We start from the raw sequence: 15811 nt of genomic DNA, 5'->3' as shown, positions 1-15811 counted from the left end.
TAGCGAATGAAAAGTCGGACACCAGCCGTTTCCGGCGCATACTATAACCCATAGCTCATCCCTGTCGCTGCTTCAATGCCGCAGTTGTGCACTTCACTCTGCAATAGCGAATGAAAAGTCGGACACCAGCCGTTTCTGTACGGATCAAAGCCCGACTCGGGCCCGCAGCTTTAAGCCCGAGCCCGGCCCGGGCCCGCAACTTCAGGCCCGGGCCCGGCCCAGGCCCGGCAATATAAATCACGTCCTGGCCGGGCCCGGGCTTTCGGGCTGGCCCGAGCCCGTGCAGTGCACTAGTCCTCACCGCTTCCAAATACACAGGTAGGCGCGTTTATACTCCGACGTAGCGCGCGCGCGCGCGCCGGCAGCGTCACGTCGGCCAAAGCGTCCAACTGCGCTTGACCGCGAACGCCTCTATTTCGCGCCGAGCGCGCCGAAGCCGCCCACCCAGAATGCACCGCGCACGCCTCCCACGCTACTCCTCCCCTCTACCCCCCTCGCCACTCGCCTCCTCTCCCAGGCGGCGTAGCGTCGCCGATATGACGTACCCGCGCGCCGAGAACGTCGGCGCCGGTGAGTTGCGCCGTCTGCATGTGCGACGTGGTTGGTGTGTCTGTGCTGTGTGCGTGCTGACTACCGCTGTCCCGGGCGTCTTCTCTATTTCGGAGCTTTTTCCTCCTGCAATTTTGACGGCGAGGACGTACAGGACAAGCACGACGATGTTTGTCACGAAAAGAGACCTTGCCAAAATTCTGGAGAAAATCAAACACGAACTTGAGGTAAGATATATGCACCTCTCCCGTGTCAGATCACTGCGCACCGTAGATTATTATACTGCTGAATGTAACGAAACCACGTGTCTTGCTAGTGAGTCATTCTGTCGCTTTCATGCATAACGTAGCATTTTGGTTGCGGCATATTCCGAAGCTTTTTTTTTAAATTCATTTTGTGGCTATTTCCTGGATACATGCTTGTAAGCGCATATACATAAATTGAAGGGGCTGTTTTTGTTTGATGCTAGCAGTTCCTGCTCTCTACGATATTTGTTTTCATCTCTATCTCGCAAGCTGTTAGCAACGTTGCTGTTAGCAGAGGAGCTGCCGCCCGATACAAAGGGTAAAGCCATTATCATCCCTCCTACCATGAAAACATGCGAGTGCGGCGCGGCGCCATCATAGACCTGTCGTGGCGACCTCGCGCTCGTAGCTTCGACTCCTAAAACACTTGCGAGATGGAGTGTACACTGTTCAGTAACTCGACCCGGCATTTATTAGTACACTGTTCGTAAACTTAAAAGATGACTGCTCTACCGAAACTCAGTCCAGGCTGGCATGCAAAGTTTAGAGAAAGGAACGTATACGTTGTGATTACCGTACGCGTATTCGCGCCATATTGTGGAGATTAAACGGGTGGATGTTCAGTTCGATATCGTCACCATATATAATCGACAAGAAAAGTACACAGATCAAGAAAGCGAATTTGCAGGGTTCTTCCTGTACTGCAGGTGCGGACAAAAGTAAACGGAGCATGCTGTTGACTTCCAACAGTTTTCATGCGTTGGGTAATTGAAATTCCCTGCTACGGTATGCACTACTGGTAGTGGACACCGGCAAGCTTTCCCATGTTACAAACGAGGCTCCAATTCATTTCTGATAGCATATTCCGTTTACTTACGTCCGCACCTGTACACCTTAAGGTCGTTAACTCCATTGACTGCTGCGAGCATAGTTTCGGAATCGGTGGGTTCAGTCGGCTTAACTCGTCTCGCCGAGTACAGTGAGGAGTAAAAAAAAAAATGAGTACAAGCGACTTATCACCGGATAGGCAGAATGGCACCGCGCGGTGCTGCGTTTCAAGAACAGATCGATAACGAGAGTGCCAGGCCTTGATAGTCATCGCTTGCAAAAAAATTTTTTCTTTCGTTTTTTTTTTGACGCAAAACTTCCTTACGATAAAACTGCAATAAATAAGAAGAAACCGCGCTGCTCAGGTTTAAATCGCTGAAAACGAAGACCGTGGACAGTTACGCTGAGCCGGCCAAAGCCTGAGTCGTTAGCCCCTGCAGTACTACGTACTACTCTGACGCTTGGCAATCGGCGCGCTACACAAAAGTTGCTTCTAGCCGACCTCCCCTTGCTATGAACATGGGAACGGCCTCACACTGTCGCTATCAGCTTGTTTCTCAAACCGCCGCTGCATCGTTTGTCACTTGTATTTCCTAAAGCCCTCTCTTCTCCCTTACACGCCTTATCTCGCCTGTAACGACGGTTTCGGTGCTTTGGGTTTTCATCGGCGTACTCGGCATACTCCCGCATAGCCGCGGACGCGGCAGCGACAAACACAGGCGCTCTCAGGGCGCAATTGCAGCACGGCGAGTCATCACAGCTGTACTCGGGTACAGCTTTCTGTGGTTGTGCAGTGGAAGCTACGAGCAAACGCCTCTCTCTCTGCCCCTTGTGAGCGCGTGATAAGAGCGCGCTCGTGAAAAGACGGCAGCGTTTCGTGAAACGTACCCGGCGTCTGCTATCCCAGTGGGCGCATTTGTTTTTCAGTCCCGGACTGTCCGGGACTACTTGCGGACTCGAGCATAGAGAAAGATATTGGTAAAGAGCGGACACTCCCATAGGGCCCAGCGGCCCATTTGACTGCAGCGCACCAAGCGGTTGGAGTCTCATAACATCCGGTTTCGGTTTCAACGCGCGCAGTTTGAATGGCTGCATGCGCTGCGCCTCGCTGCCAGGGACGACTTCCGGTTCCGGTTTCAGGGGCGCGCGGTTTGAATATTAGCATACGCCGCGCCCCGCTGCGCCGTTGGCAGCGTATAATTAAATAGATTTCGAGTGCTTTTGACCAGCCATGAACGCAGCTGCATCACAGCCTTTGCCAAATATTAGCACTCCACAAAAGACACCAGGTTTTGAGTGAAATGAGAACATTTATTTTGTGCAACATAAACAAAGCCATGGGATATGCGGAAGATGGTTCCTGGCCTCCTGCTCAAGGTGATCCTGTTGCGGCACCACGGCACACAGCAGGTGTTGCCGACGGGTGGCATCACCTGAAAAATTCGCAAGTATGGTCATTCTCAGTCACCTTATATTGTAACTCTGTAAACAGTGAAAAGGTGCGAAAGCGGCGAGGGAACGAAATTACGAGCGGAGTAAACATGTTTTTGCGAAACTCGCGTGCTGAACGTCGTTGCGCAAAGTACAATACACATACCGTACTACACGGCAGATACCAATCAGCTTTTTGCAAGCATTTCTACATTCCCCGACGTTATTGTCTACCTTCTAAAACCTAGGTGGACAGCAGAGTACGCGGTTTGTTCGAGAATATTTCGTACAAAGACGGCCACAACACGGACTACGAACCAGAAGTACACAATGTGTTAGGAGCACTGAGAAATACACGGGTGCAACGTATGTTTTAAGAAGCATAGAAAATTAAACTATCGGCGCAACAGTTCTTGGTTTTCAAGCTCTTTAGAGTTTAGAAAGCCCGACGCGTTGCCTTTTTTTGCCGGTTTTCAAAAGCGCATCCCTGTGTTGTCAATGCACGGGCGAAATGTGCGTTTCCACGAGCGCAGATAACGGACTCTTTCACACGTACTACATACATACATACGTACTACAAGAGTAAGGTTTGAGCTTTTCGTGCGTCATCTTTTTTTTCCACCAGTCTTGAAAACTACGGTCCCGTACTTGCTGCGCGGGAACGGTCGTCTTCGCCGTTCGCCCACTTTCAAAAAAGTACATTTTAACCTTACACTGACAAATGTCACCCATAAGAAGTTACATATTGTCGGGGGCCATACAATAATGTGACGTCCCGAGAAAGCGCGAAACCAAGCAAAACTAACCGCTAGGCACAGCGCGTCGGGCCACGGGCCGTGGGCAGGTTTTTTTTTTGTTGTTTCTACGCACCGACCGGCGAGGCTGCATCATGCAGCATCATTCCTCCCGCCGCTCCCGCCACGGCGTAGCATGACACAGCGTGCGCGCGCCCTTCACAACTGCGCCGGCGTACTAAGCTAGAGTGCTCGAAATGCAGCGTAATTTTGCATAAAGTGCTTGAAATGTAGCGTACTTTTGCAAAAACAAAACATTCCTTCCTTGACGTTGTCACAAACTGCAAGAATGCCGTGAACAACAGCCGGCTGGCCACAGAGCGAGCGCGCCGCTTCACGAACTGCAGACAGGCAACGGCGGCCGGCGCGGCCGCCTAAATTGCATGCAATACAGCGTACTTCCACAAATAAACATTTCTCACCTTGCCGCCGTCATAAACAGGAGGAGTTCTGCGTCGAAGGGCAAGAGAGACGAAAAAAATTGCGGTCTGCCCGCACGAACAAATACGCCGCACGCTTTCACGCGCACAAAACAGCCCCCACGACGCTCCGTTGTCTGCCACTCGGATGGGTCTGAGCCGCCGCGCCGGCTACCCGCCCGCGCGCGCGCGCGCGTTTAGAGACTGGTGGCGCCATCCTGTAGTTGGAAGATTATCTAGTGGAGGAGGAGGATTGCGCGTCATTTCCTGGGGCCAGATTTCGCCGAGTGTCCGCTCTTTACCAATATCTTTCTCTATGACTCGAGTCCGGTATTTGTTTTTCTCGGGCAGCCCGAAAGCTCCGCCCACCTGCCTGCATCGCCATAGCAACGCGTTCGTTTTTAGCCTATGGCAGTCCGCGGGCTGCTGAGAAGGCAGCAGACGACAGCTGCGCGCCGCGCTGGCAGCCATATTGAGTTAGACTCCGTGTGCATTTTGAGTACTTTTCGTGTTCCTGGAGGTCGATATCACGCGTTAAACCTTCACATGAGCTCCTTAGCTGCTCTCTGAGCCATCGCAAGACTTTTTGTTCTTGCATCTTCGTTTATTTTCTTGAAATCCACCGCATACGGACGCGCGTTCGAAGCTGCGAGCGCGTATCGTTAGCTCGTGTCGTCAAGAGGTTCTCGTTCGCTTGTTTTGCGACATGCTGTCTGTACGCTTACCTGAAAGCATCGCAGGTGAACCACTCGTATACTGGAGCAGCTATAGAGCTTGTTGTCAACATTTTTGCGAAGGCTTTCGTCTATCTGCCTATCCGCAACGAGTTGGGCTACTTTGTGCGAACTTCGCCGCAAGCAGTAGCGGCGAGCATACCTCCGAAGCTGAGTTCTGTAATGCACCTACGCTAAGCTGACAGTACAGTCTTTAAATCGACTCAGTATCATGATCGAGCGCACGGCGTTGCTTCGGCGTCGTGGTGGCCGTGGCTTGCATCGTCTGCTAGCAGATGACAGCGTCCTTGTACGGTAACCGAGGGGAAGCCCGGCTCTGGCGGCGAGTTCGAAAGCAGCCTATGGCATGCCTATGGCAAGTAGGTCATGTGACCATGACGCTTTTCCTGTCCGAGCGGAAGCCGAGACCTGCCAGCATGGAGCATGCCTGCCAGCAAGTAGTCCGGGGACCCGATTCTCGATATTCGCCATGGAGGAAGGAAAAAAAGAGGAGAGGCCCTTTCCACACGACGCCCTGGGAGAAAAGTGTGGAGGAAATCACGTGGCTTTTCAACGATCGGGAGGCCATTTTGTCCGGGCAGCTTAGCAACGGCGTCGTAGTTGCTGCTTGCAAACCGAGCGGTAGCAGACGGCCGCGGCGTAGCAATTGCGGTGAGGCGTAGGCGTACTTTTCTCAACTGCTCGTATTTGTTTTTGATCGTGCTCACGGGCTGACGTTGGCGCCGTTCACTCATATCTCAGGTGGAATTCGCTGCAAAACTCTCGTTGTTGCGTGCATTGACTTCAACGTGCTCGGCGACGATCACACGGGCATTTCGTCTACTGCGTCATTGCTCGGAGCTGTCGGGACACCACCGCTGCACACTGAGGAGCACTCGCGCTGTTCGTTCACCAGTGATTCGATACGCCGTGCGCTAGAGAGGTCGTCGGCGTATTGTGCGGACGTTTCGCGTCCTGTGCGTGCAGTGTGCGTGTGCCATTCGCGCTCCCGTTTCCATCGGCAGTGAAACCTCGTTGCTATTGTTCTTGCAACGGTCCAGTGATCGTCACTGCTGTTAGTTTAACTGTCATTTTCATTTTTAGGGATTGCGATTTTGTGAGCCGCGGGGGCCATGACATGGGCGGAGGGCGATATTTTAAAGGAAGCAGCTGCGCTCTCAACTTCGTTACACGCCCGTTTCAAGTGTGTAACGTTTGAAGCGTCTGGCGAGCTCTAGCTTCTGGGACGTGCCGGGCTCAAGTGTATTCGTTCATATTGTGGCCAAGTCTGTGTTTCTGGTCGCGCGCTATGTTTAGACCGGTTTCCTGTTGCAGGTTTGCAATTGCTTTTCTATTTGATGTCATGGTCAAGAAGTGCGGAAAAGGCGATGCTCTAACTGAATTAGGAGGCCTTTTCTCACGTGATTATTGTGCTCATGTCCTGCGATAGTGTTATTTTGGGTAAAAAGTACTTAGTGAAATGAGGATCCACATGTGCGCTCAATTTCATTGATGCCTGTGGTTATGTTGAAGAAAAATAATTGGATGCATTCTTACCTACAGTAGATCGACTTTCATTTTATGTATTGTCAGTCGCAAGTAAAGTGTGCTACTATGCAGTGACATTACACGCTAGTATTTAATCTAGTAGCAAAAAGTGGTGCGTACAGCTGCAGCTCTGCGCATTCAACATGAAACACAGCATTGAAATGATGCACAACACCGTGAAACTTATACTGCAGCCACTGGATACTCCTAAACTTCTAGAAGTCTGAAAAGCTACGGTAATATATATTATGCACAATACTAGATCTGTGGATATGTGAACCATGCTATGTTGCCATGCTACAAAGGGTGGAGTTATGGAGGGGGGCAGTCACAATTTAAACATGTATTTCTTGGACTTTTTTCATTGAGAAAAAGATGCTCACGATGGTTATCCTGTGTAAAATTTCAGCTAAATCCTCCCCTGCCGTCTACTATATGCACTTTGGCCCTCTCCGTTTCTCTCACCTGTGTGAGTGGCTCTTTGAGTTGTGAATCAAAAGTCATTGCAGGCACGGCCACCATTACAACACGTTATGATATTACATTTTGCGTTCAGGGTCAAGAACTCAAACTTTTTAGTATACTTGCCCATCCTCACTGCTGTATACGAGAAAGCATTCCTTGCATCACCAGCCGCACGAAAACATGCTATGAAGATAAGTATAGTATTTAAGACCAACAACAAAGTACTGCAGAATTTTTCTTACCCTTAGTTCTGCAGCACAAGGCACTGTTGACACAGCCAGCTTCCCAAACATATGCAATGGAAGCAGATTGCAACATTCAGCAACAAGAGCTGCATTAAAAGGCAGGTTGAACACTAAGGTGGGGTGTGACCATGCATGGCAGCATTGTTCACGACTCAGCCGAAAGCAGACAAGTGCACACTCATTCAGCATAAAACTGAGAGGTTTGTGCTATCCACCAGAGAGCGCAATTAAAGTGTGGCCAGTATATGGAACACTTTTAAGCGAGCATAGCATGCAAACAACCCAATATCAATAACCTTGCTCAGAGATCTCATGCATGAACCTGTAAACTCATTCTAGCAAAGAAGGATTTTTTTTTACAACCTCATGAGCACATTTGACAGCTGTCCACTCAAAAATCATTATGCTCTCAAATAGAAACTGTTGCAGAGTACCATTCAAATATAAGCCTCGTGCCAGCAAGCTGGACATGAAAGGCCTCCAGGGTAGCAATATACTAAAACATTTCAGGAGGCTTAAGTTTAAAGGCAGTACTTTACACTGCATTAAGATAGGACAGTTTGTTTGGAAGCTTCATGAAACACGCTGTGAGATCCAAGACACACAGCATTAAAAAAAGAAAAAAAAAGTGCTTTCAGGCAATCGGTATGTGAAATCTCTTAATTTTAGAACGTTTCCCAAAGCTCTTTTAAAATTTGATAAAATATTTTTCCAGAAATTACTCAAAAAACCTGAGCTACCGGTGACTATTGCATGAAATACTCAGTAAAGAATGCAAGGGCTCGTTCAGTCGAATGTGAAATTTACCGTTGATTTTATATGCGACTATTTTTGTGTATACCTTTATGCACTCGCTGTATAGTTTCTACCGGCATCTTGGTTATACCTGCGATTAATTCGATCCCGACTTAATGTATTCATTGATCACACGCGCCCTTAGGTTAGCCTAAACTCAAGGTAGACACGTGAGCCAAAGCAGATGAGTAAATTTTTGTTATTTTCACAATACAGCCACTACCAGTGGCGTACGCAGAAATATTTTTCGGGGAGTTTTATACGCCGCCGGTAAAAAGAAAAATACCCTGCGCTTAAACAATACCATAGAGATTTTTCTTCTTTAATGAAGGCGAAGGGTTAGTTTTCTTCACTGTAATATCTACATAAAGATACGAATGCACACAGGATCCGAAGAACTCCATTCATAAAAAGCATTGATTTTCTCACAAAAACAACTCATACGGAAAAACGTGGCTATTTACAATATTTTCGCATCATATACAACAACAAAAAAGCTTCTGCTCTACAAAAAGTCATCAACTGCAAACAAATGGCATTTGTCAAAACTTCTACCCCATACATGCAAACCTGCGGAGGCCTGTGCCCATGCGGTAGCACGCTCCTTCGTTGGCTTTGAAACGCGCGCGCAATCGGCGCGGCGGCGTGACGTCAGCCCGGACAAGATGGCGCCCAGCTTGTTTCCGGCTTCACAAAATGTCACGTGACGGCCTCTCCTCTTTTTTTCCTTCCTCCATGATATTCGCCAATCCGCCATGAGCGGGGCGTACCCGTGACGTGTCAATCGGGGCGGTGCGGAAGTGCGTAACAGCAGAATAGAATGACGACATTGAAGAATAAAGAAAAAAGTATGACAAAAATAAACAGTGTCGTCTGCTACTTGGCGCCAAGTACAAAAAACACCGCCGAGTTGCGGCGCGAAGGTGAGTACAGTAGCGCCGTAGAGATGGACGGTGAAATGCGTTGCGGCGGCGGTCTCGGCGTACTCGCCGCACACATTAGCTGAGTGATGGTGCTGAATGCGACGCTAAAGACCCTGTGGCCGGTCGTCACGGAAAAAAGAGTTTAGCGGTAATTGTACTGCATGAAGCGACCGCTTATTGCCCGAAGCCATCGCGCAGCGTGTCGCGTCTCCGTACTTGTGATCGAGATGCGATCAGCGTCACGGGGAGAGGAATTGGCGGAGAAACGGCTGGCTCTCGATCGTAACCTCAACGTGTCAGTGGCGTTGGAAAGCTTTACCTCACCGTGTCACTTCTTCAGATGCATATAGAACTTAACGCTACCCTTGCCCAAGCAACCACAGATATCCGTCGGACGTACGAGCTAGATCCGAACGTCCTTTGCCGAGATCGTACGTCCATCGGACGTACGAACACAATCCAATTTCGGATATCCGTATTCGTACATCCGCCGGACGTACGGACAGTGTCCACTTTTTTATATCCGCATGAGAGACGAGGTGGACGTCCGAAGGATGTAAGGTCAAGTATCTTCCCAGGCCATGAGTATGGACGTTTTTTATTTCACAGAAAATTCGAGTCTTTCGTGTATGTATACTGTTTTATTTGCATCAGTTGGAGGGTTTGACGCGAAGACGTTTGTAAATTGGTACGATTCCACTCCTACCTGCAGTGCAAGAGCCGCCAACGAGCTAAATTTATCTAAGAGGAGAAGCAGGTGTTGCAGAATTTTGCAAGAACTCAATGACTAGTTTTATATTTATAAAACTTCTCCAAATTAGAGGAGTTGCGCGATATGTCCACTGTTTTGCTAGCTAAACTTGCCATTGAAACCATTCGTAAGCATCAAAACTCCCGTGCATTCTGCTATCACCATCATCATAGATGTCAGTTCGCGGTCAGACCAATCCAATCCATCAGTACGGCTCCGTAGCGCTGTTGTTGATATGTCGCGTAGTGTTGTCGCGCAGATCTTTATAGCTCTGTTATTTGTATGTAACTTAAGCAATTCGAAAGATACGGGAAGCGCCTGAAGCTCTTCTGGAACACCGGAATCCGTACTGCGTCGACCTTGGTGTTGCACATGTGATTGCCTACGAAGGTATGTATCCAGTACACTTCTTGGAACTTTGCTTCTAGAACAATGCAGCATGCTCATATAACATTCGTTCACAGGACAGTGGGAGCAGTAAGCACGAGGAGATGGCTTCCCCAAGTGTGTGCTGTTCTCACACTTTCGGGAGCCTACATCACACAGCTGCGGGAGCCCTCAACTCGCGTGACTAATTCCCACTCCTCTTCAAAGTTGCGGGACGGAGTGTTTTCGCATCTTGTTAATTTTTAAGGCATCGCTATGTTCACTGTGCCTATATAGAGTGACAACGCGCGAAAGGCAGATCATAGAAGCACGTGAGGTCGCAGTGGTTCGCAACGGAAGCTTTGCGGCTTTCTGTGCACAGTCGCGTACAGTGCTGCGCAGGTTAGTGCCCTAAGGCTCATGAAAATAAATAAAGAACAGATACATTGTCAAATATGGTGTGAAAAGTGAGAGCTGTTATTGCCTTATACTTATTGAGGTGTTAAAGTGCATTGTCTGTTATACTTGCAGCATTAAACACTTCTGTTAATTGGTTCCAATGTTTTTACTTGGGCTACTGCATTGTGCCATTTGTTTCACATGACTGATGTTTGCCGCGTTCTTTTTTATTTCAGAAATCCTGTGGGTGGGAAGATTACGGATGTGTGTCCCAAGCTTGCCACATTTGAAGAGTCACATTTAAGAAATTTTCCCAATGTAACCCATTGCTCTGCTGATGTATCATCAACCACAATAAAATATGCGTGCTATGCATCAAATTGTTTTTGGTTTTATTGCATTGCGCGGAGTGAAAAAAGCACGCATGCACCATATATGCGAATATTCGAGAAAGATCCGCCAATGGACGTACTCAACTGGACGTCCGTCGGCGGGCGAACCGTATACCTTTGGCCACCTTTCGGACGGCCGACGGACGTCTACCGACTGTTTGCGGATGTTCAGCGGACATACAGAACATCCGAAATAGACCTCTGTCGGCCGTCCGAAGGATATCGGTGGTTGCTTGGGTGGTTACGTTTGCAAGCGGCCGCGCACGAAATGCGACTGCGAATCGCGTCAAGTGCAACACTATGAGCGGGTACGTCTTATTATCAGAAGCGTCAAATGCAAAGCAAAATAGGGTTTCCCACCTGTACTTAAAGAAAAACAGACAGCTAAAAGTCAACAGCAGCATGTATATCAAAGTGTTGGCGTTTCACTTAATCTGAATAGGACATGGAACTCATCTTTTACTTTGTGAACATTAACTAAGTCTGCCTGCAAGCAGACTTCACGGACTTTATATAAAAGCACCTCACGAATGCATGGCATAGAGTGGCAGGTACATATATTTCATTCAAATAAAAAAAGGCTCTCAATAATGCTATTTGATTTCAATGTTTGAAAAGGCCCTCAGTCTCGTTAATTCTGTCTAACAATGAGCACACAGCACTTACCAAGGGCATATAGGCAGCTACACCACTCGTGTGATGCAAGTACCCACCAAAATGTGAGAGGCGAAACAAAATTTGTCATGCCCATCCCTTTGCTGTAGGATAACAGTAATGCATCTACAGCAGCACCAGGCAGCTCTTTTCAATGCAGCAACATTCCTTGTAAGAGGGACAGTGTGATGTCAAGAGAGGTGAAGTCGGCTGGAAAAAGATATCTTCACATATGCTACTCAACATTGGGGAAAGGGACGAATATAGAGGGGAATAGTGAAGGTGGAGGGTGATGCCGCATTACAAACAGCTAATCCAGTGTGCAAGACACTTGCTTTATTTGCTTCATGCAAGTTATTGGTTTGGTTTATTGTGGTTTAACGTCCCAAAGCAACTCGGGCTATGAGGGACGCCGTAGTGAAGGGCTCCAGAAATTTCGACCACCTGGGGTTCTTTAACGGGCATGCAAGTTATCATAGCATGCACATACACGTGCATTATCTATTGCACATGTCATATCAAGCCTGAACATGTCTCAGGGTGAGGTCAAGGAGCTGAAGGAGAATAAAAACAATGGTGAGTTAAGAAGGAAGAACAGCAACACAACAAGAAAAGCACAAGCATGCACAGCAGCAAGATAACACACAAAGGGGGCAAGAAATGCAAGGCTAACATGGCCCACTGTATTTGAGGGAGGCAGCATCACAGACAAGCAGTGGTATTCTGGCAAAAGGTCCATTAATGCAGCATGATAACACTGGATGATGTGGATTGGTTTTGGCAAGCCCTGTGCACTCCACGATCGAGCAATCTACAAGAGGCCTCAGTCATGTTTCTAGCCTGATGTGCAAGTGCATGACTTTCCCTCTGTGCACACTCCAGAGCACATGCATATCAGGGCCATTGTTGGTTCTCTTTGAGCAGTGGATCACAATGCCGTTAGGCAACATTTACACCATACACTGATGCAATACAGACCCTGTGATGCCACTATTGTGCACTGCAGGAATGTGATGCTCAATGAAATGCGTTCACTCTCAAAGTACTTTCCTTTACTGTGAACTAAAATAGACAACCCTCTATGTACACTCAAAATATGACATCTACGGTTCAGTGAAGGGCACCATACCAGATGTAGGTGCTGAAATGTTAGGCAAATCTCTGAAAGGACACTGAGGACTAATCGAAGTTGCTCTGCAACAGTAGATTACCACATTCCAATAACAAAGGGCCTACATACATGTACTGAGAACAAAGCTTGCATACAGCTCAGAGATTATTTGTTCAAAGAAGCAGTTCAAAATTACCGTGGTGAAGTGCGTTGGCAGGAAGGCTATTACAGCCCTTGGTTGGTAATAACTTTATTAGTCCCACTTCAGTGGATCAAGTGAGGGTGGGTGAAGGGGTGTTCGGTGACGGTCGGTCGGAACAGGTCGGTGACGGTCCTCAGGCCACTCTAGGTGACCAGGCACTGTTTGGCTGCGGTGACCTCCAAGGCCCTGCCCATGATGCAAAGCTGTAGCTCTGCCTGTGAGCTGCGCAGAGCAGCCTCCCATCGCTTCTGTGATTCCATCCATCCTTTGGAAAGGAGGTTTCGGTTTGTTTGGGCAAGCCTGATAGGTGCATTTAAAATCCGCTCTGGTGCTCGAGCATAAGTGACAGGTTGGAGATTTCTCCCCTCTGTGTATCTATTACACTCCACTGCATGAAAAAAAAAAAAAAATAGAACACTTAAACTGCTTCAAAAGGGTGGAAATTTGGGCTGGTTGGTGCATGATCTATTCATCACCAATATAATGATAGAACAGGTCGCAAAATGTTGATGAAATTGGAGTCATTGCAAGTGCCTGTGCATAAAATTTAAGCCACCTGAATAATTATATTGGGTGCCATGTGCAACCAGAAAAGAAAGGTACGGAAAGCCTGCACACACCACTGTCAAAAAGAGAGGCTGCAATTCAGCAGAAAACCCAGTGTTATCCAGCCGGCATTGTGTCAAAAAACAAGCTGCGCGCGTGGATGTCCGCTGTGAAAGTCACTGAAAAGAGGATTTGTAATCTGAATCAAACGTCAGCACATGTCTGAAACTACTTCACGTTATAAAATAATAGACTTTAAGTGCAGAAAATTAATAAATTTCTCTGCCTCGAAACCCATGACCCCTGAATCGCCAGCCAGGCACGCTACCAACTAGGCCGTGTAGGCACTTTGACTTTACTGACGTACAAAGGTGGGGGGGGAGTGATGTGTGGGTGCTGTTGGCTTAATTTGAAGCCTAGCAATGTAATTACTGCAGTGAACTAGAGATGTGCCAATTAGTGAGAAAGTAATTACAGTAACATTACGTACGTGAACTGCAGTGTGGAAGAGTTCAAAGACAAGAATTGTGAACCTGTGTTGAGGCAACTGTGATAAATGTGTGGACACGAATGAAGAACAGTGACTGTGCGTGTGAAGAGAAACCGCTGCAGGGAGCCATGAACACTGTCGTGTCACACTCATGAATGCTGAGCTTAAGTGTGCCCCTACATTTTTGGGGAGCAAGACAAGTTGCATTGCCTCTTAGGTGTTGCAATTTGCTTAAAAAAGGTGAGGTGTCTTTTACATGCACAGTGAAAAGTTTGTGGAAGCCATTAATGGCAAAATAATTTATTTTCATCACTGAACTTCATGCATCCTAGAATTCATCATGCAGCCTAACTGCGAATCATTACCTAGTGCAACAATACATATTGACGAATATGTCTCATCTACAAAGATAAGAATTTTTTCGGGACAGACCCGTCTTTCATAAACGTTTGACAGTGATGTACATGCACATTAGTGTTGCCTAGTTTGCAAACTGAAGTAGCTAGCTGAAGTAGCCACCTTTGCTAAACGGAAAAATGGCAGCACGGACACTGATACGGTCCAGTCACACTAAGGGTGCAGAGGGTAAACAGGTTGTCTAGGATTTGTCTTAAAATGACCAAACAGCAACCCCAACTTATATGAATCAAAGTGCAAGGGGACGAGTCAATGAAAATGGGATCTAACACAGTTTCACTGGGAGGACAGGTGTGCAGTAACCTTCCATTCAAGGTTGCATTCAAGGTTGATAGCCCAGCACAGAAAACGATCCCGGACCTGGCAAGACCGCCTGCGTAACCCAGAAAGATCAATAGCGTTTACTCCTATTACTACTATTACGATCCATTTCCAGCAGACTTATTGAACCGGATCATGCCCTTCCAGCTACAAAATGCCATTTGGAGTTCTAGAAGAGGGCAAATACGGGCTGGTTGGTACATGTTTTACGAATAGGAAAAACAGCGCAGTGAAAGACAACACAAGAGAAGGACAAAACACCAGTGCTTGGAGCTTTATTATTGAAACACAAATTATGTCCAGCTGCATAATTTGTACTTCCAGTTACCTTCAATTGAATTAATGTACAATTTGTAGGTTTTCGTCAGGGGTACAAATTTCAGCTAGAAGACGGGAATGGGTACACGTGTCAGAACGCTGGCCAGGCCTTGCATTTTCATCTGGGAAATTGACCGTGAAACAATTGCGTGACTTTTCCTTCAGGAAAAATAGTTCACTGCTGTATAACTACGTGCAGCACGTGAAAGAAGCAGTCGAAAGCAAGCAGACAGAGGCAACCAAATGCCATGAGGCAAAGCATGTTGTGATCTCATCACACAAACAGTGCCACACAAGACGTGTTGCACCCTGAAGAAGAGATGTTGTAAATAACTAGAGACACAGCGACCATGCTGTATGTTGAGCATGTTCTGGACTGCTGGCTCTCAACAAACGCCAAAGCAAACAGAAAAGCATTGATGAAAGCATGTGCAGTCAACACCCTGGTGCTGGAAAGAAAACATTTTGGTGCCTTCCTGTCCTTCACTGAACTTAAGCACCAAATAAAATGTGCGTTGTGTACAAGCAGAACACATAGGGAGGCACCACACGAAGGGACGGCACTTCTTCACAATCACCAAAGCATGTGTTGAAGCACGCACTCAGCAAGTTGGCAGATGGTAGGCTGAAAACACTTGGGGCATTTCCTGACTCACACAAAACTGCAGCACCAGACAAAAATGATTTCTACTGTCATGGATACCACCAATATGGCCCTATTCAAAGAACAGCACCAAAATGATGAAGACTTCACCAGCTTCCTAGCAGTATGCTATCAAACTTGAAGCAGAGCAAATGTACGCTGATTACTTGTGGCATAGCTACACGTGACAACCACGGCAGTGAGTGCAATTCTCGCAAGCAGCCGCTGATCATGCACTTCCTGTCT

At 47.6% G+C, this 15811-nt stretch overlaps 1 protein-coding gene across 4 annotated transcripts in view; it reads left to right on the top strand.

Annotated features, from left to right (window-relative positions):
- Positions 1-555: 555 nt before the first annotated feature.
- LOC149342212 (E3 SUMO-protein ligase RanBP2-like) overlaps positions 556-15811 on the top strand; it is an 83891-nt gene continuing 68635 nt past the window's right edge. For all 4 annotated transcript variants that reach the window (XR_016283015.1, XM_089544516.1, XM_089544515.1 and 1 more), the window contains exon 1: positions 556-776. Coding sequence is in view for 3 of the 4 variants with exons in the window: in XM_089544516.1 (XP_089400642.1) it covers positions 717-776 (60 nt within the window). In the remaining variant the exon portion in view is untranslated. The remainder of the gene's footprint in view (positions 777-15811) is intronic.

Source organism: Amblyomma mixtum, chromosome 5, assembly GCF_055824585.1.
Source record: "Amblyomma mixtum isolate Tamu chromosome 5, ASM5582458v1, whole genome shotgun sequence".
In the NCBI taxonomy this organism is placed as follows: Eukaryota; Metazoa; Arthropoda; class Arachnida; order Ixodida; family Ixodidae; genus Amblyomma; species Amblyomma mixtum.
The sequence above is the reverse complement of the archived record's forward strand: the minus strand, read 5'-3'. Positions and strand labels throughout refer to the sequence as shown.